Genomic DNA, 24,993 nt, shown 5'->3' with positions numbered 1-24,993 from the left:
GGATATGGATAGATATGTCATGTCATAAAAACTTCGATGATCAGAAAGAGAAAAGGTGGTTGAGGATTATTAATTCGATGGATGGAGAGATATAAATAATATTTTTAGAATTAGACTAGTGTTTTATTAACTTTGAATTGATCAAATTATTGATTTGTTAGTTTGATCTATTTAATCAAAAAACATTAAAAATTTAAAAAAAAAATTGGTTCAATAGAATTTTTAACCTGTCCAATTGATTTAATATAATTATTTGAATCAATACCCTAACCAATTTGATTCAAACATCATTGGTTGTACGTGGTCGAGTATGATGGTAAAGAGGAAGAAGGAGAAATTATAAGGAGAGAAAGAGAGAGCTTTGGCTAGTTTTTAGGCCTCGATGACTTTATAAAATGTGTTGACCAGTTCCAACGATATTTAATAAGAGACCCACAATATTATTTATAAAAAATTATCTATTATTATTTGATCACATTTAGTTACTCTATTTTTTTTAACAGTAATTTCATTATAAATTTTTATCATATCTGTTCTTTTTTTATACAATACCTTAAACTACTTATAGTCCATTCTTAACCCTTAAATAGGATGATAATGCACTTCGGCACACTCAAACTCATATCCTCTTGCATTAACAACAACATCGATACTAACCGAGCTAAAACTCAATTGGTAATTTTCAACTAATTAATTGGAGATGCTTAGTTGTCATCATTTAAACTTTTATTTTATCCATTAAGGACTATAGTAGAATAAATTAAGACATGTTTTTGGATTTTTCTTCAAAAAAAAATGATGAAAAGAATATGGGATCGATTCATGTTTACAATATGTGAGCGTGAGAGTAAAGGGGTCCCTCCCCTTTTTCAGTGGAGAGTGGCGGGCTTGTCCCATCGCTCCAAAAGAAAGCATAAATATATATCCCACATTGTATGCGAGTTGTGTATTTTTTTTTCTTATAATATATTTAAAATGTTTTATATTTTAATAAATTTTAATGTATTTGTTTATTTTTGTGCCATTTGCATTATTATAAATGGACTGTTATTCATATCAAATTTTAATGAAAATATTTTATATGATTTATTCATGGGTCAAATTGACTGCAACATAGTTCTAAAATTTTCGAGCTTAAATTTGAACTTAACATAATTTAATGGTACATTTTACTATTTGTATATTATAAAATATTAAAAGAATTAATATTTATATATTTTAATTAAATTTAAATAAAAATACTTTTTCATTATTTAATTTGAATACAAGCTATGCCAATAGGGGCAGAGAGAGGTGGCAGGTAGTCCCTTTGGTTTCTAAAAATAATTTTTTTATATAAACCCTTTAATTTTTAGGGAATTATAAGTTAGTACAAAATTAAAATTCTATTTTAGTCTCCCCGAAAATTTTTATTTATTCCTGACCACTTTAAAATAATATTTTGGCTTCTCCGCTTTCAAGCCAATAAGATAATCAAAAGGGAAAGCAAGTGGTTCATAAAATGAAATTATATTTTAGCCCCTCGAAAATAATTAATTTAATCCAAGTCCACTTAACTAAAATTTCTAAATTTGAACTTAAAGAATTTATAATTTTATCTCAATCCTTGACGCAAATCCCTAATTTGGTCCTTCCAAACAACTTGGAGTAAAAAATTTCTTTATGCAAACTCAACCCAAATCAAATTAGACTCGCTGGATTAAGGAAGCTACTCAACCCTTCAACATATGCACTCGTTATTTAATTTGAATACAAGTCAAGCCAATAGTAGAATCTAAGGGGACAACTAGAATAAGTATTTTAATCCAAGTCCTCCTAACATAAAATATTTTACTTTGATCCTTGAAAATTTTATAATTTCATCTCAACTTCGAACACAAAATCCCTAACTTCATCCTTCTACTTAAAGTCAAAATTTTCTTTATACAAACTCAATCCAAATCAAAACCAAACTCATCGAACCAAGCTACTCGATCTTTGAACAGTTCAACTCATTAATCATCATGTAATAGTTGATCTTTAAAACTAATTTATTTTCTTTTTCCTTTTTCAAGTTTATCATGTCCTTTGTTCCACTCTTATAACATCTTTGCTTTAAGCATCTAGTGCTGTTTTCCCCTCCTTCCTCCTTAAAGTACAATCACCATACATACTCACACACACACACATATATATATACACTCAAGTAAGCTAGAGAGCCATTGCCATTTCTCTTAGGCTATAGGCTCTAATGGGTGTTCCTCAAAACCAAACACAAACACCACTTTCAGCTCCTCACCTTTATCCACGAGCACTTCAACTGAAACTCTATCAGGCTTTCATATTTTCAATTCCCATCCTTTTTTCAATAATCCTCTTCTTATTGTTTTACTTGTTTTACCTCAAGAGAAGAGCTACCAATATATCAAACCCTAGGCCTATTCTTCCAACAGCTACTACTTTTAATCCCTCAGTAAGTGTATCTTTCTTTTTTCTTTTTATTTACTTTATTCAATCATGCATATAAATCATGTGGTGGTAATTTTTTAATCAAAGTTACCTTCTTCTTCTTTTTTTTTTTCTTTTTTATTACTTTGCAGTTAATTTATGTATGTGCATTTACTGCAGCAGCAGCAGCCTTGTCAATTGAGTTTAAAAACTGGGTTCAAAGATAAGTTGCCTACAGTCTTATTTGATGAAGAATTGAGGACAAGGGATACACTGTGAGTTTCATGTTTTATTTTTCTTTTGGGTTTAGGGTTTTTTTTTACATCAACATTATTAATAATAAATATTGCAGTAAGATAGTGACACGTGACATCAGCTGACATTTAATTAAAAAATTAACAGAAGGATTGACGGAAGGATTTAATTGAAACAATATTAATAATTTGAAAACTCAATTAGAATATTTTAAAAGATTATAAGCTAATTTAATATTTGAAATATAGTTTCAGATTCTATTATAATTACCAATATATATTCAGTATCTAAGTTTGATTTCAATGTTCAATTTGATACATGAGTTTAGTTTTAATGTTCAATTAGGTGTTTGAGTATTTTTTTTCAATTTGATGTTTGAGTTTTTCTTCATCCCATTTAAGTACCTGAGTTTGACTTCAATGTTCAATTTGGTACTTAAATTTTTTTCGTCCCACTGTATTTTTTTACTGGAGCATATGTGTCAAATATCAGTTGAGTCACATGATGTTGTTTAATCTAAATATCAAATTAAACAATTACATTTAAATTTAAATACCAAATTAAATATTAAAACTAAACTAAAATACCAATCGATAGATTAACCCTCAATATATTATGTGCAATCACTGTAGTGTATAAAATCCACTCTGCCCTACGCCATGTGCTTCTGAGGTGTGACACTATACATACATGTACATATATATATATCTTTATCCCTGAAATTGATGGAAGATGATTGTATAGGAAAAGGAATGATGAAAAATTGACTATCAATAAAGTATAAAGTGGTCATCTAAGAAAAGACCTAGATGAGGAATTAAATTTTGCTTGATTTTCCCTCCTACTAGCTAGAATCTAATTCTTTTCACAAGTTTTTCTTTTTAAATTAATCATTTTTACCCACAAAATATTTCAAAACAATACTAAGAATTTTGTTTACAGAGAATTTAATAGATGAATTAGGACCATTCATATCAAAAGCATAAAATAAGAATACTGGATTCTTAAGTATCAATACCAGTTGAATATATAACAAACTAATATGTGTTCAATATTGTGCACATTATCAACAATTTTTATTCTAATGCATTAAATCCATGATTTTTTAAAAAAAATTATTGGAAATTGACTATTCCAATTATTGAATTTTAGTAATATAAAACAATATTTTTATTAATTTTGAGATTTTTTTTTATGTTAAATAACTTTTCAGTGCTTTAGGGTATTCATTTGAGAGGCACAATTAATGTGGTAGAATGTTGATTTAGACATACTAGCTAAAAGTATATTTCAATCTATAGTTGTAATTTTTTTTTTTGGATTAAAATTCTTTACCTTATAATAATGGTACTAGAGCAGTAGGTTGCTCAAGATATTGAATAAAGATAATGTTTCAGTTTGATATTTTGAGCTATTAAAAAAATAGTAGAATACTTAAAATGCTAACAAATACAAGAAACGTGGTTTAGGAAGGGTTAGAAGGATATTCTAGTGTTTATAGATACATGTATTGTCAAAATGAAATCAATTATTTTGAAACTTAAGATCAAGAATATGTGTCAATATTGAAAGAGTAGAACCAGAAGAGAGGAGCTAAGAGAAGGCATTAGAGGTGTCATTTTTTATGTCGTATAAGCTCACTCAAAAATAATTTCTTAAAATTTTGCTTGGTATGAAAGATAGAAAGGAGTGAGAATGAAAAATTATTAATCAAATAGGTCAATTATAAAATAAAAAAAATGGTTATGAATTTTAATCATTTGATCAATAAATTTTCCATTCATAGTTATTTCCATCTTTAACAATATACTGACCAAAGCTAAAGGAATGGATAGAGGTAACTGAAAGGAGTTAGAAAATCTTAGAGCTCAATATTAACCGTGAGATGAAACTAAAAATATGCATTTAGGAATGGTCAAGTTTGGTTATTAGTCCTTATACTCTGCGTAAGTTATGGATTTAGGCTCTATAATTTAATTTGGTCAAATTTAATCTTTGTACATTTTGAAATTTCAGTTCTAGCCCAAATGATAGTAGTTAAATCTATTTGGTTAAATTCTACTATTAGTATTGTATTATGCGTAAAGTTGTAAACTTAGCTCATATTCTCTAATTGGATTGTTCTCAATCCTTATACTTTTCAAATTCCAAAGGTTCAATCTTGACCCAAATGACCGTCACTAAATTTATTAACTAGTTTTTCTGTGAGTAATGTGTAGAAAAAATAAGTCAACATGACATTACACATGTGACAATATGTTTGTCACATCATATTTTGAAAATAACAGAAGTTAATGAATTTAACAATTACCATCTAGTTAGGAATAAAATTCTAAAATTTGAAAAGTATAAGGATTAAAACTGACCAATTTACAGTACAAAGACTAAAAGTAACTAAATTAAAATATAGAGATTAAATCTACAATTTAAGTATAATACAAGGACTAATAACAAAATTTAACCTTATTTAAGACTTACATCACTTTCGTTGTTAGCAATCTAAATCAGTGGGTGATAAGATCATTGTTTTACCAATCCCTTAATGTTTATCCATTACAAATTAGCCCTAACAATAGTAACACGTGAAAAATTTGCTAGTTAATCCTTGCATATGCCTCTAGAGTCTAGACTTAAGCCAAAATGTTATCATTAGCTAGGGTCTAAGATTTTGTATTTTTTAATAAAATATTTTATACTAATATTTATATATTTTTAATTAAATTTAAATAAAATAACTTTTAATTATTTAATTTAATTTAGGGAAAACTAAGTCGGCTCGAAATAAAAAACATATATGTCCAAGGCTTGAACTGAGTAAATCATCCAACCCATGAATAGATTTATACATCAAACACAGTGATATAAAAGGTTAAATTTTACTATTAGTCCCTGTATTATGAGTAAGTTATGGATTTAGTTCATACTCCTTAGTTCCTATGTTTTTTGAATTTTAAAATTTAAATCTTGATCTAGATGGTAGTCATTAAACTTGCGAAGTTAAGTTTTGTTATTTCCAGAATCTTATGTGGCAAACATATTATCATATGTCTTGCTCTTTTCACTTAGTATTAAAAAAGTCATGTTATTTTAGTTAATAGATTCAATGACTACTAGTTTAATTAGAACTAAAATTTCAAATTTTGAAAAGTATAGAAATTAAAAAAGATTAAATTGAATAATATGGACTAAATCCACAACTTACACTTAGTATAAAACTAATAGCATAATTTGACTTAATGGGTTTAATTGTTACCATTTGGGTCATGAATAAAGTTCTAAATTTTGAAAAATATAAAGACTAAAATTAAACAAATTAAAGTATATGGACTAAATTCACAACTTATGCATGATATAGGGACTAATATAAAATTCCCTAAACCCTAAACTTGAGAATTACACCAAATGTTACCTAAGTGTGTATTGATAAATTCTCAAAACGGACGGATACAGAGTAACTTAACAACTAACTAAACTCAAATTAACTAACTATAACTAAAATAAACCTAAAGAAGAGCCACACATTTATATACGACGAGACTTAGAGATTTTAAAGTTCTCAAAACTTCAATTTTATCATTAAAACAAAACCTCGTTCACAATACAAATAAAAACTTTAACCCCATTGCAAAGCGGGTGAAAAAAAATTATAAAACAAATTTACAAAAAATTGATGTAAAAGTTAAATATTTCTTCAATTAAAATAGTAAATTAAATTGAAATAGTGAAAATTATGATGTTTTGGGTTCAAATCCCACGATCCTCATCGTTTGTATATATTTTTCTAAATATCCAGATCGTAGATGTCATTAATTCAATCAAACACATCATAATAGTATAAATAATAGTGTATATTAACTAGACTTGTTCATGAGCCGGGCTACACGCCCAGGCATGAAGTTTCGCTCGAAATTTGAGAGAGTTTGGGCAAAAATATTAGACCCGAAAAATAGACTTAGATAAAAAAAGTTAGACCCATTTAAATTATAGGTCGGGCTTGAACATTCAGGGCTTGAGTCCAGGCCGACCCATTTTTAAGTTTATAATACTTTATATTATGTTATTTTTATATATTATGTAATTTAGAACATATTAAAAAAATAAACTTATACTAAATATATAATACTACTCTAATGTAAACACTAAAATAATATTAAAATGACTATATAAAAAATTTTAAAAATTAAAAAATATAAAATTAGTTAATATTAAAATAATATAATTTAAATATTTTTTAAAAATAATATAGGCGGACTTGGCAAATTTTAGACCCATATTTTAGGTTAAACTAAATTAAAACAAGTATAAAATATGTTAATATCATACTTAAATTCGGTCCATGAGCACCTTACCATAATGCATTTCAAATGTGGCTAGCATACACTACATCAACCTTGAAAAGGGTTAAAAACCTTGGTGGCCTTACTTGCCCACAGTCCAATAACTGAAAATAGATAATTTGGTTGAAGCATAGTAGGAGTTAAGCCCAAATCTCAATACACTATTGTATATTTCATTGCATTTTTTTTTCTTGGTACCATATTGCATAAGTAGATAAACTTATTCAACTTTTTGGAAAATACTTTTACAGATGCAGCGTTTGCTTAGGTGAATTTGAGATGAAAGAGGAACTGCTCCAAGTCCCATCTTGCAAACATGTGTTCCACATCGAATGCATGCATCGTTGGCTACATTCTAATTCAACTTGTCCACTTTGTAGATGTTGTGTTGCCGTTAGTGTTATTCCCATCACTAAACTCCATCCTCCATTACCATTTATCCACACTGACCCCCCTCCGCCGCCGTCATCACCGCCACACCAACAAAACGTCTTGTCTTAGCCACAACTTGAGTTACATCGACAAAGCAAGCCCCTTTGTTGGTATACATAATTTGTTTCATTTATTAAATAATAGTTAATCGCAAATCATACACGCACAATTCATCAGAGAATAAAACGACACCGACAAATCAATAAGTTACTCGTCTAGTGATAAAAATGACTTGCAAAGATTCAAGTTTCAAAGTTGACATTAATGTCTAGAGGTTCAAATCTTGTAATTTGAATGTAAAAAAATGTTGTTACTCCTTATACTTTGACAAAATTAGAGATTTAATCTATATACTTTAAAAAATTAGAAATTAAATCCTCTAACTGTTTTGATTTAAAAAATCCCAATTCAATCATTAACAAAAATTACCAACAATAATAATGATTAGAATAAAATTTTTTAAATTAAAAAAGCAAGAAGATTGTATTTTTAAATCTCAAATTCTATAAAAGTATAGGGACTAATATCATATTTTAACCTAAAAAGATGGCAATCCTACTTGCGTGAAACATGTAAGGACATTAATTTATTGAATTAATTATTCAATCCAATATATGTAATGATTGATTCTGATAGTAATTATTGTTAAATCCAAACGTAAATATTTGCTCAAATTGAGTTGCAAATACAAGTAGTGAGGGTAATGAATATATTCAATTATGGGAAAAAATTTAGGGTTATTAATTTTAAAAACTCTAAAGAGGCATCATTGAATGGATTGGTTTAAATTTATATATGGGAAAGAAATAATTAAGTAATGGAAGCATGATTGGAGTGAATGAAGGAAATTTAAGGAGAAATTAAAGAATGGAAAAAAATTGAGATAGTGGGTATGTATGGGTTTGAGCTTAGTGCCTAAAGTCATCATTTAGTGATGAACCTAATAGGGGATTAATATTATTATTGTATTTGGAGCATTGGCCAACTTTGTTGGTAAAGATCATTGCTTATGGGACCAATGCTTATGATATTCTTCTAGTCTAATTTTATTTGTTTAGCTATATCATTGTTAATATTTTGGTTATTTGTATTTTATAAAAGTTTTAGTTTTAGTTTTTATACTTTAATTTGATGTTTTTAGTCCATATTTTCAGTCTTCACAATATAATAATTGTTAAAGCCATTAAGTTAAGTTCTGATCTTTTCAAATTTGATACAACAAACATATTATCATATGGATAATGTTATGTCAAACTTGTCATTTTTACATATTACGAACCAAAAATCTAATTAATCGATTAACGACTTCATTTGCACCAAAACTAAAATTTTAAAATTCGAAAGTTACAGAAATTTAGAATAATTCAACCAGAGAATATGAATTAAATATACAATTAAATACATAATATAGGACTAGTGATTAAATTTAACCTAACCGATTTAACCATTATTTTTTTGGTCAAAACTTAGAGCATGTTTGATTTGGTGTAATGGATTAGCCATTACACCCCTATTCCGTGGGCTCCACTAATCCCCACTTAATCCCATGTTTGGTTTGATGTATTGCGTATTACAGGCCTATTACAACACGGATGTATTCCTCATTTTCTCTGCTTCAACAACGATTAGCCATTCCGTTCCAAAAGTAAGGATTAGCTAATCGTTTCTGTTTTACCCTCCCCAGCCAAAATCTGCTGCTCCACCCCACCCTCTCCCTCCCAACATCAACAGCAGTTTTCTTCGAACCAAATCTCCACCGTCTCAGATCGCCTGTGAGTAATCCCAACAGCAGTTGCCAGAGAAAATTGCCCTTTCTTCAAAAACCCAGCCCTAAATCCTTCTCCTCTTTCAATACTCCATTCGAACAGGTTGTGGCAACAGCAACCGAATGTAGACCATATCACAGGGAATAAAATCCGGAATAGTTTTATGTTTTCGAGGGGGAAGCTTCCTGGTCCTCTTAGGCAACTTCAAATGGATTTGAGAAAATTGATGCTTCCTTATACTGCTCTCAAACTCAAGGTAATTCATTTCCCTCTTTTTTGTTTAAAAAATGAAATTTTGTTGTTTTATAAGTTGTCCCTTTAACTAGATTTATTGTTTGTCGTTGTTTAATGGTTGCAGGAGAAGAAAAGGAACAATTTGAAAGACTTTTTGAATGTTGCAGGGCCAATGGGTGTAACCCATTTCCTCGTTTTATCTAAAATCAAAACTTCGCCTGTCCTTAGGGTTGCAAAGACCCCTCAAGGCCCTACTCTCAATTGCGCCCTCGTTGCCCGCAGGATCTTTTCAAGAATCCTCTTTTGGTAATTTCTTCTACTCACACTGTCTCAGCAGTGGAACTTTTAAGGTTATTGTAATTCTTAGCTGCTTGTATAACTTAGAAATGGATGTCTTTTTATGAGCCAAATATTGTGGTGTTTTTTGTATTAAAACATAACTAAAGAGAGATTGAAACCTTGTTCTTTCTTTGAGTTTATGCCTTAACTTGTATGGAACCTTCATGGTAGTAATTCTAAATATATCTTTGGGCAGATTGTTCTGTTTGGTTTTGCAGCAGCAGATGAACAATTAAGGCTCACGACTATGGTGTTCAAGAACATCTTTCCGGATATTGATATCAACACTGTAAGTTCACTTAGATAGTTAAATTATAGTATCCAAAGTGATCTCATTTCTTTTCTTCTTCCCTCTTTAACATTGTTTGGACATGAAATGTTACAGGTTAAACTCTCTTCTTGCCAGAGGATTGTGTTGATTAACTACAATAAAAACGTTTCCTCCCTTCATGTATATTCAACTGTTTGGCTTGTTTTCATTTTTAAATTACTTAATGCTAGTATATAGAAAATGGATTTGTTATTTTTATTTGGCCTTGACTTTTCCGTTGTATATATTTTGCAGCCTTTTCAAGCAAGGAGTCAGTTGTTCACAAAGGTAATTTTCTGAATTTATCGTTTCTTTGTTTGGGATCCTTTTTTGGGTAAATTTACCTTAACTATATAATTCTGTACATTATGGTAAGAGCTGTATGCCTAGATCAACAAATATTTGCTATTCCATTCAAGTTTATGCATACTGAATTGGAGCTATCTTTTTTCTCTCTTAGTTTCAGCATATGCTGTCTGTCAACAACACATGATGCACTTTTTCCTGTCTTGGTGTTTATAGTTTAGTGTTAATATCTAAAATATGGACTTCAGAAAGATCGTAGTGTTGGAGAGGCAGGGACATCAGCATTATTGGATGATTCATGGTTTTCTTCTGATAGCTTTCTGCACTGCTTCTGCAAGGTAGTTTCATGATTTTTAGATGTGTAGTTGTGCTGACTAATTGTTAGCATGATTGTTTTTCCTTGAAATAGTTGAAACCTGCATCTTTTTGTCAAGTTCTGGCATTTAGTTAGAAATAGGATCACCTGACTTATTGTTTCATTTGTACCTAACTTCAAAGTAACCATTTTTTAGTAACATTAGCCTACACCAAAATTGATAAGTAGTTTGATGGTGGAATCACAGGATTTCTTTTCGTTAGTGCAAGATGCTTCAGTTGTTGATGGAGATCTTCTCTCATGGGTATGTGTTCTAAGCCTTGCTTTTCTACGTTTCAATTCTTACCAATTTTATACTTGCCAAAACATGTTACGAACTAGGAAGGTTTTTACACTTCACCTATTTCTTCCGTATAGTTATCCCTTTCCTTTTTTTTTTCCTCCTCTTAAAAGGAGTCAATGGTGACAAATGGAGACTAGGCTTATTATTCATATAGTACTTTTTATCTTCAATATTTAACTAATTAAACCTGATTGTTAGATATAAAGACTGCCTGAACTGTGTGTATATGAAAACCCTTAAAATCCTTGGGTGATTTGGCTAGTATCTGATGGGAGAATGGGAGAATGTGGATGACTTTTAGTCCCCTGCAATTATTTATTTGCAAGCGGCAGGTATAAGTAAATTATGTGAAGTGAAAATCTTGAGTTTCAATATATGTGAATTTTGCAGACAAGGAAATTAAAAGAGCTGCTTGAAAATAGTTTAGGATGGGAGTTCCAGCAGAAAAGTGCAGTTGATGGAATCTACTTTGAAGAGAATGATGAGGTCTCTCTCTGATTTTTTCATCTCCATGAACTTCAATCTCTCTCTCTATATATATATGTATATAAACAACATCATCCCTCACCATTCCTGCTTTTAACTTGTGCAGTATGCTCCTGTGGTTGAGATGTTGGATGAGCCGAGCGGTAGCGAACCCACATCTTAGATAGTTACATCATGTCTTATTATTTTTTGTTAATACATTAACGGCTGTGAGGGTAGTTTTCAACTTTGGAAATAGCAAGTCTGTGGTATATCAGCCTATAGGATCAGAGGTAAACAACACTTGAAATTAATTCCATGTATAAATCAATTATCTAAACTACAATGAACTTCCAATCTTGTCTCAAAATTGTGTGATCATGGACTGGGACATATGCTTAATTTAAGCCCTGAAATGCAGTGTTCGATAGATACAGCTATTTTTTACTTGATGTTCTTTTGTTCCATTCTGTTTATCCTGCTTTGGTTAGAGAACTAGACAAGGGGTGATGCATTTATGATGAACTCCTTTCTCAAAATAAAAAATTGTCTAAAATTCAGTACAATATTCAGAAGATAATAGTAATGGTTATTGAATTTATGTTTATTAAAAATTAATCAATAATTGAGTTGAAGTAAACCGGTGAAATGCTTACAAATAAATATTCTTTTAAGTTTGGATTCAATCTTTAAAATTGCATATAAAAATACCAAAAGATGAGAACACCGTTATATAAATATTTAATTATTTTATTAAAATAATTAACTTAGAAACAAATATTATATTTTGTTCATGTAAATAATTGTTAAATTTGAATCTAGATAATTATTTTAAATTTTATTAAATCATATATTTTAATTAAAATATATTTAATATTAATTATTTCAAATTATATTTTATAGTATCATATATTATGATTTAGTAAATTCATATAAGAATATTGATTATTAGAATTTTATTAAATTATATATTTTAATTAAAATATATTTAATAATAATTATGTTAAATTATCTTTTATAGTATCATATATTATGATTTGAGTAAATTCATATAAGAATATTGACTATTAAGAATTTTATTAAATTATATATTTTAATTATAATATATTTAATAATAATTATGTTTAAATATGATTAAATTATTTATTATTGATATTAATAATCTTATTAAAATTTAAATAACAATAACAATAATCATTTACCCAAACAAATTTATGCTAAGGGTATTCTAGTCATTTTAGTTTTTTCCATTATGCTATTACACCTCTATTCCATTCAACCAAACACAAGATTACTATTACGCCTCTATTCCATTACATTCAACCAAACAATTGATTTGCTATTACGCCTCTATTCCATTACGCCTCTAATCCATTACGCCTATATTCCAATACAGCGAACCAAACGTGCTGTAAAATTTTAAATTCTAAAAAAATATAAAAATTAATTATTTAATATTTATAGTTTTTATTTAATTATTATTAAATCGAAAACCGATAATATGAATAATTTAACCACCATACAATTTGTAGAAAGTCCTAGTTCGATTGCAAAACATGCATGGGACATGTTCCGTTGCTTGCGGTGAGACATCAATAATAAAATAGCTGAGTGAGGTAGTGAAAATGAAAATATGGAGTTCCCCTTTTTTAACCTTTTTAACTCAACCCACAAAATAAAAGGTTAAATATCTTTGTAGATTCCTATACTATGTATTGGAAAGTAAATTAGTTCATTTACTATAAAGTGATTAATTCTAAACAAGAAAACCTTGAATAGTAAAAAATATCAACTTGTCATGTTCAAAAAAACATTCAAAAATCGACATTTTTTAAAACACAACAAATTTTCTTGTCGTTTTCAATTTTACTTGCTTCGAAATTAAATATAGATAGATTAATTTACTTTGAAATCTATAATACAAGCACCTCTCCAACACTTTAACCCGAATTAAATAATTATAATGTTAGCAATATCAACATTATGCTTGAAATCGGTGCATCCTTCACATCACAATCCCTAAAAATATATTAACTATCTAATGCAAGAACCCCACCACTCACATCTTCCTCTCCTTTTCCTTTTCCACTAAAAAAGAAAATGAGAGGAAATGATGTGCTCAATCTTCAACTTTTGCTAAATCTTGGTATTTCAACTTCACTCTACTGAGGACTTGGTTGTATTTATGAGGTTTGAGATTTTGAAATTTTGAGTTAAATTGGAATTTTATTATACAAGTTTTTTTAGATTTATTCTATTTATTTAGCTAAATAATTGGAATTGAATTAGTCAGTTTAGTGTTTGTAATGATTAATTTTAATTGGAACAGTTGATATATAATTATAACTTTATCACTTTAGTCACTGAGGACTTGGTTATATTAACAAGGTTGGGTCTAAGATCTTGAGTGTCTAAGTTCGAATTTTGGTTAGTTGGTTTGTGTTGAGCAGGGGCAAAGTCAGAAAATTTTTTTAGGGGGGCCGGATAAAATTTTAATTTTTTATAGTTTATATTTTTATAATTTGTAAAGGATTAAATTAATTTTTTATAATTTTAGGGGAGGCCAAATTGCCATTTTACCTTTACTAATTTAAAATTTTTAAAAATTTTCAAGGGCCTAAAATAAAATTTTCTATTTTTGGGGGGGTCGGGGCCCATGCCAGCCCCCCTGGCTACGCCCCTAGTGTTGAGTTAGTCACTTCAGTACTTATAATGATTGATTCTAGTTGAAATTGTAAATCCATAGTTAATAACTTTTAAAAAGATAAAGGCACAATGATAAATTCAGCCCTTAACATTTATATTTTTTAACAGTTTAACCCTTATTTTTTTGAGCTAAATTTAGCTATCAACCTTTTAAAAAGAGTCAAATAACTTTTTTTAATGGAAATGTTGACTAAAACATTAATTTTTTTAACGATGTTGTTGCAACAACACACGTGTTAGTCCACGTGTACTTCATGTTGACATAAAACTTTTTGCCTTGTATGCCATGTCAACAAATAACTTTTATAAAAATATTCAAAAATAATAATATGTTCATAAAAATAGCATGATATACACATGGATTGTTGTGTAAGCTATCATGTTTAAAATTTTAACGTTTTGTTAGTATTTCCATTAAAAAAATAATTCAACTCTTCTTGAGAGGTTGATGGTTAAATTTGACTCTTTTCAAAAGCTGGAAGGCCAAATTTAACTCAAAGAAATAATAAGGACCAAATTGACAAAAGGTATAAACATTAAAGGCTAAATTTATCATTATACCAAAAAAAAACAGTCACCGCTTTTAGAACATAATGAGTAGAAGCAAAATCTTATTTGATTCTATAGAACTATTACTAACGCCATACTCTGTTACATTTCATATATCATATACTTCTTCTAAGCTTCCTTGCCTAGCTTTTGGGTCATCATGACATGGACCACCATTTGACAAAGATGGATTGTAAGAGAAAAACTTGGAACAAAACATATAATTGAAAAAATTAATGAGGCTAAGAGCAGCTAACATCCAATAAAAAAGGTCTAACCTATCATTATTAAGGTCATTGTCACTTAGCCACCCTCCATGGGATTTAGACCTTGTAATTTGGTTCACAAGGGAAACCAATATGGAGCTAAGATAGAACCCAAAAGAGTAAGAGCAATAGGTCATGGCTGTTAAAAATGATTGCATCCCTTCCAAGGATTGTTTATAGAAGAATTCTATGAGTCCCACTGCTGTGAACATCTCTGAAACCCCGAAAATAAGGAATTGTGGTGCAATCCAAAAGATGGACATGGTTTCATCGTGATGTAAAGCCGATACCCTTCTTTTCTTCTCCACCAAGGCAGCTGATACCATCGAGAATGTTGCAACGAATAGACCGATTCCTACCCTTTGTAAAGGGGTTATTCCAGAGTCGTTCCCAGTGATTTTTCGAGCGGTGGGTACGAGGACGGTTTCGTAGAGAGGGACGACGAAAATGAGCAAGATGTAAGGGATAGATTGTAATGAAGCCGGTGGGATTTCGAAACCGTCGATGATCTTGGTGTTCATTGTGCTCCCTTGTTGGACTGAAAATGTTTGGAGTTGTGCTAAAATGGTGTTGAAAATTATGGTGCAAGCAAATATGGGAACAACTGATATGATTATCTTCACTTGCTCCACTTGGCTCACAGTGCATAGTCTCCATGGACTCTCATTTTTACCATCTTGGGTTCTAATACATGCCTTATCAAGGAATCTACATTAAAATCACTAAAATATTTTAAAAATTAAAAAAAAATTAACTTTTCTAAAAGTTTCATTTTTCAAAAACACTTACTTGAATTTATTAGTATGAAGAAGGTTCTCGGTGTTGAACGACGTATCGAAGATTCAGTTCGGTCCATTGTTTCGGCTTACATTGAGCATCTCAACATTTGAAGGACATATTTGCTTTCTTTTTGTTATTGCAGCAACAAGAACCTGTATAAATAAATAACCCTTGATGTTTATATCTTTTATTAAGTTAGCTCTTATTTTTTTATAGCTAAATTTAGTTATAAACATTTTTAAAAGAGTCAAAATTGACCACTAACATTTCAAAAAGAGTTGTATTATATTTTTTTAACATAAATACTGACTAAACATTAGATTTTTTAAATATGACAGCCTGTACATTTCATACTTTTTTTATAATTTTTGTATTTTTTAAATTTTAAATTTTATAATTTTAATTTATTTATCGACATAACATATAAGACATAATGTCACGCCAACATGAAATATGCATAGACTGTCACAAAAATTGCCACGTCAACATCAATAAAAGTTTAATATTTTAGTCAGCATTTTCATTATGTTTAAATAAATTACCATTAACACAATTCAAGGAATTAAACTGAAAGCAAAATAGCTAAGTTGCTTAACAAACAATGCACCAACCAAACCTGAGCAATTGGGGTGAAAATACTTCCTCTTGGTGGTTTGTTTCGATACAAGACCGTACCCGAAGCCAAGCTGATCATCCCGATTCCCATCACGGCGGCCGAGATACCGAACCCGACATCCATTCCGGAATGAGTTTGGACCCAAACAAGAAGAGTTAGTGCAATTAGCTCCCCCATGCAAAAGGCAAAGTAAGCAATATTGAAGTAAGTTGAGAGCTTCTTAGATTGCTTGGTGTTTTCCCTTGTGAATTGGTCAGCCCCAAGGGATATAATATTGGGTTTTAGGCATCCACTCCCAAAAGCAACTAAATAGAGTGCAATGAACAATATTATGGCCTTGTATCCCTTTGCTTCTTCACAGTGATCACCATTAGAGACCATATCACAATGGGGTGGTCTTAATTGAGGGACATGTGCTTGAATGCAAAGTAATACAAAGCCCTGCAAACATACAAGTTTTTAAGTGTTAAATATGGCTTTTTTGAGAGTAAACGACACCTAAGGTCACTAAATTATTTGTATGTTTACATTTTGATCACTCAATTTTAAAAATTTACAAAATAGTCACTAAACTATTTGAATGTTTTCATCTAAGTCATTGAAGTGTTAAGTCTTTTTCTTTTCAGCTTTGAGTGACAATTCGATGATCGGTACGGTGGAACAATACCAATTAATAAGTAGAAGAACATATCTAAAATTCAAGCTGATATGATGATTGGTGTTAGAGATTAGAGAAGAAAACTGTTCAGATTTTGGTTCATGAATTCGTGACATTCAAAGTTATTTCATAAAAAAAAAATAGAATAAGAGGGAAAGCTTACCCCTTTGATGGGTGCTAGAGGTGAGAATAGAGAAGGCCGTACAACAATTTTAACAATCCAATGACTTAAATAAAAACTTTCAAATAATTCAGTGACAATTTTGTAACCTTTAAAGTTTAGTGACCAAAATGTAAACTTATTAATAGTTCAGTGACATTGAATATCGTTTATTTATTTATTTTTTTTTGCTTGGATCTTGAGTGAAATAGTACTTACAAAGAGCTCCACAAATCCAAAAACCAACATAGTCCAAAAGCTACCAAGATATGAATCTGAAAGGAACCCACCAACAAGTGAAAGAAGGAAAACAGTTCCTATAAAATTGGTGACTACGTTAGCTGATTTTGATAAAGGGAAATGCATGTCATTAAAAACATAAGTTATTAAATTGTTCCCAACAGCTGCAACTGCCATCATCTCAAATGCTTGAAGACCTTTAAAAAAAAAAACAAGACATTATTGTAAAGCTCAAAAGCTGAACCAAAGACAAAGAAAAGAGACAAAGATAGAGACCAAGGACAAATATAGCAGCAGACATGCCACCATGCTTGTTAGCCTTGCAAGGCTTGCCTCTCCAATCAACAGATACCTCTTCCATGGAACCAAACATGAAATGGGATATACACTTTGGCTTAAATTTATAATGATATCATGTTGAAAGGGCAATTGTAGGTTAAGTTGACTTTAGTATAGTGGTAATGGCAATGACATGTCCCCATCCATTATATGTGTGCGGTCAAAATATTGAAACAAAGCAAGTCAGCTCCCACAATAAGATAATCAATAGCTTTTGGATCTTCCCCACTTAAGAATAGAATCTTGATGTTGGTGGTTTTGATGCCATGGAGATTATAAGTAAAGCTAAAAAAAAAAAAACATTGGTGATTCATATATATCATCATTGTTTTTTTGGTTGGTATGTCATCTCTTAAATGTGGGGCATAAGCTCCATCATTCATACCGTTTCATCTTTTATTAGTTGAGGCGTATTAAGCAGCTTTCAGTCTTAAACCAAAGAAAACAACAAAATTCTATTTTCAATATATATATATACATATATACATATATATAAAGTTGAGAACTGTTATACCAACATTAGCCTACCCTACTTAATCCAGAATAGCATCAATTACAAAGCGAGAAAATTATTTTAAAGGGTTAAAGATAAATCATAAATTTTGAGGGGCAAAATATAATTTTATCATTATATTAATATGTAATTCCATACAACTTTAAAGAACTAATAGCAAATCTATCACTTGAGGGGATAAGTCCACTGTCTGTTCCCTTTGCTTTTGCCCTTATCAACAATCAAAATAATCTAATATAATTTAAATTCAAAACGATTGAAACTCAAATTTATTATTATTTGCTACTTAATTTTGACTGTTAATATTTTATTTTTTTGGAGATAAAATGAGATTATATTTCAAGAAATTACATTTCCGAAGATATTAAGGAAGTTAACCATAAACAAGTATTCTGATTAGTTTACTTAATATTTTTTTTAAGAATAACAATCCTTGTTCAGAATAATTGTTGCTCAAAACAACTATTGTTAAAGAATGACTATCCAAAGAGCAATATCTATTCAGAAATAATCAGAACCACTATTGTTTAAAACATTCCCCGCTAAAAAAATATTTTTAATAAAACAACTCTTTCATAAAAGAACTCATTTACAGAAAAAAATATATCATAAAAAGTATCTTCTTCGATAAGTATTCTATACAATATATTTCTCCCGATATTATTTCATCGAAAGAAAGAAAAAAAAAAGAAATAACCTCAAAATATGGAATAATTCTTGGTTAACTTCCCACTCGAATGTTATAGAGAGCTCTGCTTGGAGTTTTTTTCTCTTTCATAAAGATGAGAAACTTCTGTTCGATATTTCTTTATTACAGTAACCTCTTTTTAATAAACCATTAATATTTTTATAACTAAAAGTCTCTCTTATTACTCATTACGGCCTAATTTACCTAAATAATCCATTTAATTATTTAAAACAAAATTTTAAATTAATATAATTTTCTAATTAAATTTAAATAAAATATTTTTGAAATTATTTAATTTAAATTTGAGCCAACACCAAGATAAAAAGAATAACTTAAGTCAACCGATGCCTACCAAGCCGAACAAATACCCAGTTCATGAATAGATTTGCTACTCTTTCGTAATTATCATTCTCGCGACATTTTTTTTTTGTTAAAATACTCCATAAATCTTTATATTTTTTGTAAATTTAGATTTAAATTTTTATATTTTATTTTGATAAATTTAATCCCTTTACTAATTTCAATTTTTAAATTCAATTATTAAAAATATTTTATCAAATTTAAAATCTTTTTATTTTCATTGATACCAAACAAAATTTTTATTTTATTTTATAACATCAAATCAATATATTTAACAAAAATAACAATATTAATAATAAGAGCTCAATTTTAAAATCTAAAAAACATAAAACTAAATTTTTAAAAATAAAAATATAAAAACTAAATTCCAAGAGTCCAGAACTATAACATACATTTTAACTTTTTTTAATCAAAAAGGGCATTCATAGTCAAATTATGCTAAGGTAGTTATAATTTAGCAAAATAGTAAACACCATAATAAAAAAAATTAAAATTTAGCACATTATAGTTTGGTGATCAAAGTACAACATTAGCAACAGTGACATAGAAAGAGTCTGAAATTAATGCAAATATATAGTATTGCATCATCCATTCTCAGTCATCAACCCTTGGATGGAGAATGAATATATATAAGTCCCAAATCCAAACCATATATAAAATAACAAGTTCCAAGTTCAAGAGAGGGTAGAGAGAGAAGGTCCTAACCATGGTTGGTACATTAGAAGAGAAGAACCCTAAGGAACCCAAATATCTCCTAGGGTTTGCATGCAAAATGCTTGCGAGCTCCATATCCATTAATGGAGCTCCTTTTTCATGATGAAATGTTAGAAAAAAGCTAAATGCTAATTAAAATCACAAAAGAAGAAACTATTTACCATAGTTCAATCAGAAAGGGGCTAAATACTCCCAAATTAAGTTTTAGCCACCATTAATGAATTTACAAAAGAAAACAAAGCTAGGGTAAGTTTGTACTTAAAAACCATTATCTTCCCTTTCCCCAAGGGAAGATGGTGTTTTGATATTTTTCACATATTATTACATTTAAGATATGAAGTGATGTTGGTAAAAAAAGCATTTTAAAATATATATATGACTACATGGTCCTAGTTTTTAAACCCTAAAAACCAGATTTCAATGCACAAAAAAAGAAACTAGGGGGCATTGAATGCCCCCAGTTTTTAAAATAAAACTGCCTCATTGACAAAGAGGTGATTAGCCATTTGAAAATGAGTGGCTTGCTTTTTAGTGTTGCTAAATTTACAAATTTTGCAAACCATTTTTCTATTTATTAGCCTTGCCTAGGCTAAAAGTAAGAAAAAAAAGTCTGTTTTTACTTGGGCCTTTCAAGGGCTGACAGTACAAAAAAGATGGTTACCCCAACTTAGCTGATCCAATAGCTAAAGTTGAGCATTTAGATAAAAAAAATGCTTTGGTTCTCTTCAAGGAACCCTTGTTGACAAGATGCAATGGAAAAAAAAACATGCATGATTCTCCATTTTTTGGAGGTGATTTATAGCCCCTACGGGGGGCTTCAAGTTAGATAGATATAGAGGGAGAAAAAAGAACCATGGTTAGGCCCAAGGTTGAAGACTTTAGAGCAGCTGAAGAAATGTGATATCATAAGCTTGGAATGAAGTCTCCTAGCATGAAGAACCAAAGTCACACCTGTGGCACAGGCAAAACACAATGAATATATAAAAATAGTATATATATGGTTGTAGTAGTACAATGCAAACAAACCTTATTGCAAGGGTGGAGTAGGTGCAAGAGCCATAGGTGCACCATAGTGCTGTGGATAGCTCCCAGTTGAGTAAGGAAACAGGTGCTGTGGAAACTGGACACCGTATCCTTGGCCGGAAGAGTAGACCGGGCCGGCCATTCCTTCTCCGAATTGAAGATAGGGATAGAATGCTGTTCCTGCACCAGTCATCAAGCCACCACCATACACTGGATACTGGCCAGTGGCCCCTCCATACAGACTATAGTAGTTCTGAACCATAATGACACAATTCCCAACAGTTAGGAATATTATACATATTTCTCTATACATGTGATCTCTGACAATGTAAAAAGGGATGAATATATATATAAAAAGTAAAATTATAGTGGTAGCAGTTAGAGACATTTTTTGAAGACTGTGAAAGTGTGAGGGATGGACCACAAGTTCTATGTTCTAATTAGGAAGTCGTAGATAAGGTAAACACAGCATAACTGTATGCAAATGCAAATACAAAAGCTGCTAGCTGGAACTATTTTAATACTGCCTCTACTTCGTGTATTGAGCTAAATGTTATGCTAGTTGTCCGGCAAAGAAAATTTATGTACCCCACCCCATTCTCCCAACCCCAATATGGTATTAAAAAAAAAAGCCTTTGGATTTTATCATTGCTTTTAAGTTTTGGGATTTTTTTTTTCTTCCCTATTCAAATAACAAGTATTAAAGTACTTTGTAATGGGTTTTCTTTTCTAACACCAAAGATGAAAGTTAAAATAGAAAGTGTACTCCCAAGAGGGGCAAAAAAAGAAAAGTAAGGCTAAGTTCGGTTCAGTTCAATCAAGTTATTTGGATTTTTGAACAGTTAGATTCTCCATTTTTCCATTCTAATTTTGAGTTTTGGGCTTTTGCTTTTTATTTTAACAACATAGGCTTGTTTCATGTCTTTTAAAATTATTTCGTTAAATCTTCATAAAAAAAATTTTAATTTTTCAAGGAAATAAAAATAACTCTTATATAATATTTTTTGAAAAATGATTTTTATACAAGATAAAGTTATTTTCATTTTCAAATATAAATTATTTATTTTACATAAAAGAAGAATTAAAATTAAATTTTGGTTAATTTCATATATCCACAATTTTTTTAACTTGTAAACCAAAAAATTCCCAAGACTAAAAAATATAATATAAATAATAAATAATATAAATAAGAAAGATTAAAGAGAAGGATCATGTACAAACCGTGGCATAATTAGAGTAATCAGGTGAGCATGGAGAGTACCTGAAAGAGTGCAAAAGGGAAAATACAGTAAGCAAAATCTGTTTAAAAACAATCATAGTTTAGGTCACCGTTCTCATTCAAAAAATAGAATAATTTATCTATATTTATTTTGAAATTTTCGGTCAAATTCTGATTTTCATCCCTATACTATTCTCAACTTGAAAATTAAATCCCTAAACTTTAATTTAACATAATTTGATCCCTACTATTGTTAATATTATTCCTTAGTCCAAATCACTAATTTTTTTAAAAAAATAATAATCCAAATCATAAGGTTGAGCTGGAATTTCTTTTAAATAAAAAAAAGTGAAATTTGGATATTTCAGTAATCGTGCCAAATTATATCAAATTAAATTACATGAACTAAATCTTTAAACATGGTCCAAAGACAGAAAACTTTCAAAAAAATAATAAAGGCATTTGACAAAGTGACACTATTTAATTCAATAACAGTTAAAAAAAAGCATACCCATAAAGATTAAAAGGAAGTCCTTGTGGGATGCCATAATAATGAGGAGGGAAGGTTGCTGCTGAAGAAAAAGCTATTGCTGTGGGAAAACACCTCATTCCCCTCAAATTCCTTCCTCCTGCATTCACCATTTCTATTATTATTATAATTTCTTTCTTTCCTTTTCTTCTTTAATTATAACAAAACAGCTAACCTAATATTCTTACATATATGTGCATATATAATTAATGCACCACCAATGCATGCCTCTCCTATTGACAACCCAACTTTCATTATAAAATATCTACTTTTTTTTGGCATGCCATTTTGTTTATTTCTGCAATTTTTACAAGGGAATAAATGTAATGTAAAAACATATATACTCCTTTTTGTTTATTTTGCATATTTCTTGGCATGAGTTTTGTTTTTCAAGATTCTACACCATCTACTTTTCTTTTCCTCCAAAACCAAGAGTTTGGATAAGATTGCCCCATTTTTACCTTCTTTTTTTTTTGTAGGAATATTCATTGCTTTTATGTACTTCTAGTTAAGTTACTAGAGATAAAGTTTTTACAAATAATGTTAAAGGAATTATACTTGATACATTTTTTTAAGAACCAAGACATCTTCCATATTTATTTTATGGTCTATTACTGGACTTGTGACTACCAATCTCAATTACTGGACTTGTGACTACCAATCTCAACAATGCTATCTACAAGGTTTGAACTTGTGTTCTCACTTTTAAAAGTGCAATGTGACCACTGCACCCAACATTTTATTTATTCTACATTTGATGCATTATCATGATATAAAAGTGTCTTTAAATGTATATATATAGTCAATCAATCAAATGATGTTATATCATTAAAATTGAAATCATTATGATTCATACATTATATTGTCTGGAATATAAACTACTATCAATAAACTAAATTATGACATATCTTTAAAAAATAAAGTTACTTTCAAAAAAAATTTCATGACATTATCTCATTCAATGAGGTAAATCCATATATGATATCATTAATCTTTACTCCAAATGTGTTAAACATGCAAATGCATTCATGAATATCCCCAAAAACCCTAAACTCATCAAGATTTAACCAGATCAATTAGAAAACAAGTAGAAAAGGCAAGAAAAAACTGTTCACCATGCTTTGGAGTAGAGGGTTTAGATCTTTGAGCACCCAAAAACCCAAGATTGCAATTAGCCCTTCTCCCATCAATCACAGGAGCAGCATCAACACAAGCTCTCATGGCTGCTTCTGGTTCACGAAACGTGACCTACAAAAAAAAAAGAGTCAAATTTCCATTTCGCGTAAAACCCATCACTAATCACCATCAGATCTCCCATTTTCCTCCAAGATCCAGTAATAAAAACAAGGTATACAAAAGACAGTGAAAGAAAGAAAGCATTATCATACAAATCCATAGCCTTTAGATCTGCCAGTAGCTTTATCAGTAATGACGACAGCTTCCAAGATATCACCGAATTGTTCAAAATACTTCTTCATTGTATCTTTCTGGGTTTCCCAAGCTAAACCACCAACAAACACTTTGGTGAAAGTGGTATCACCGAACTGCCCTCTCTTATCACAAGTCATCTTCTCTTAATCACAAGCAACTTAAGATCAATTTTTCGCTGCTCTTTGTTTGATGGATCTGAGGGGATGTGATGGGGTTGTGTTGATTTTAGAATTAAGAGGTGAAATTTGAGTTGGTGGTGTGTGGTTTTTAAGGGAAATAGGAGGGAAGAAGAAAGAGAAAGCAAAAGGAAAAAAAAAATAGAGGGAACACACACTCTCTGAGTATCATAATACGGACGTCAATTATACAACACAGCACATCCCCACATGTTCTTTTTCTGCATTTCACTCCCTCACGCGCTTTTTCTTTCATTTGGATGAGAGATGGTAACGGGCCGGGCCGGGTGGGTGGTTTTTTCACCTGTCCTGATTTGACCTGATATATTCTTAATTTGAGTGTGAGCTGCACGTATTTAAATTTATTTTTTAAATTTAAAAAGTAGTTTAATTTTTTCTTAAATTCGGCCAAATTTAAGAAAAATAAATTTAGGTCTGCCCATATTTAATTATTTTAAATTAATTTTTATATAAAAATATTTTTTAAATATATAT

The 24,993-nt window shown here is 29.9% G+C and overlaps 4 protein-coding genes and 1 pseudogene across 6 annotated transcripts; 3 read left to right on the top strand and 2 right to left on the bottom strand.

Moving 5' to 3' along the window:
* Positions 1 to 1,938: 1,938 nt before the first annotated feature.
* Positions 1,939 to 7,796, top strand: LOC107928286 (probable E3 ubiquitin-protein ligase RHA4A). Of its 2 annotated transcripts, none has more exons than XM_016859476.2 (3): positions 1,939 to 2,452; positions 2,608 to 2,702; positions 7,271 to 7,796. In XM_016859476.2, exons 1-3 carry the CDS (start codon positions 2,231 to 2,233, stop codon positions 7,518 to 7,520), a joined length of 567 nt encoding a protein of 188 aa, XP_016714965.1. In that variant the 5' UTR covers positions 1,939 to 2,230; the 3' UTR covers positions 7,521 to 7,796. The 2 variants fall into 2 exon arrangements, with proteins under 2 accessions (XP_016714965.1, XP_016714966.1); XM_016859477.2 differs by having other exon boundaries at positions 2,052 to 2,452; positions 2,611 to 2,702.
* A 1,201-nt stretch (positions 7,797 to 8,997) lies between these two features.
* LOC107928299 (peter Pan-like protein) lies at positions 8,998 to 9,856 on the top strand (annotated as a pseudogene).
* A 77-nt stretch (positions 9,857 to 9,933) lies between these two features.
* Positions 9,934 to 11,977, top strand: LOC107928300 (uncharacterized). The gene is made up of 7 exons (XM_041075229.1): positions 9,934 to 10,079; positions 10,176 to 10,241; positions 10,356 to 10,388; positions 10,655 to 10,744; positions 10,970 to 11,026; positions 11,456 to 11,551; positions 11,658 to 11,977. The coding sequence occupies exons 1-7, from the start codon at positions 10,038 to 10,040 to the stop codon at positions 11,712 to 11,714; spliced, it is 441 nt and encodes a 146-aa protein (XP_040931163.1). The 5' UTR covers positions 9,934 to 10,037; the 3' UTR covers positions 11,715 to 11,977.
* Positions 11,978 to 14,766: 2,789 nt separating this feature from the next.
* On the bottom strand, positions 14,767 to 17,902 carry LOC107928287 (protein NRT1/ PTR FAMILY 4.4). Of its 2 annotated transcripts, none has more exons than XM_041075227.1 (5): positions 17,782 to 17,902; positions 17,485 to 17,702; positions 16,448 to 16,888; positions 15,841 to 15,983; positions 14,767 to 15,759 (listed from the first exon to the last, which is right to left on the bottom strand). In XM_041075227.1, exons 1-4 carry the CDS (start codon positions 17,876 to 17,878, stop codon positions 15,894 to 15,896), a joined length of 846 nt encoding a protein of 281 aa, XP_040931161.1. In that variant the 5' UTR covers positions 17,879 to 17,902; the 3' UTR covers positions 14,767 to 15,759; positions 15,841 to 15,893. The 2 variants fall into 2 exon arrangements, with proteins under 2 accessions (XP_040931161.1, XP_040931162.1); XM_041075228.1 differs by having other exon boundaries at positions 14,767 to 15,746.
* Positions 17,903 to 19,884: 1,982 nt separating this feature from the next.
* LOC107928355 (probable RNA-binding protein ARP1) lies at positions 19,885 to 24,718 on the bottom strand. Its single transcript, XM_016859553.2, has 6 exons — positions 24,280 to 24,718; positions 24,007 to 24,139; positions 22,874 to 22,991; positions 22,365 to 22,404; positions 21,147 to 21,396; positions 19,885 to 21,071 (listed from the first exon to the last, which is right to left on the bottom strand). The coding sequence occupies exons 1-5, from the start codon at positions 24,457 to 24,459 to the stop codon at positions 21,148 to 21,150; spliced, it is 720 nt and encodes a 239-aa protein (XP_016715042.2). The 5' UTR covers positions 24,460 to 24,718; the 3' UTR covers positions 19,885 to 21,071; position 21,147.
* Between the last annotated feature and the right edge of the window lie 275 nt (positions 24,719 to 24,993).

This window comes from Gossypium hirsutum, chromosome A08 (genome assembly GCF_007990345.1).
Source record: "Gossypium hirsutum isolate 1008001.06 chromosome A08, Gossypium_hirsutum_v2.1, whole genome shotgun sequence".
NCBI lineage: Eukaryota > Viridiplantae > Streptophyta > Magnoliopsida > Malvales > Malvaceae > Gossypium > Gossypium hirsutum.
The sequence above is the reverse complement of the archived record's forward strand: the minus strand, read 5'-3'. Positions and strand labels throughout refer to the sequence as shown.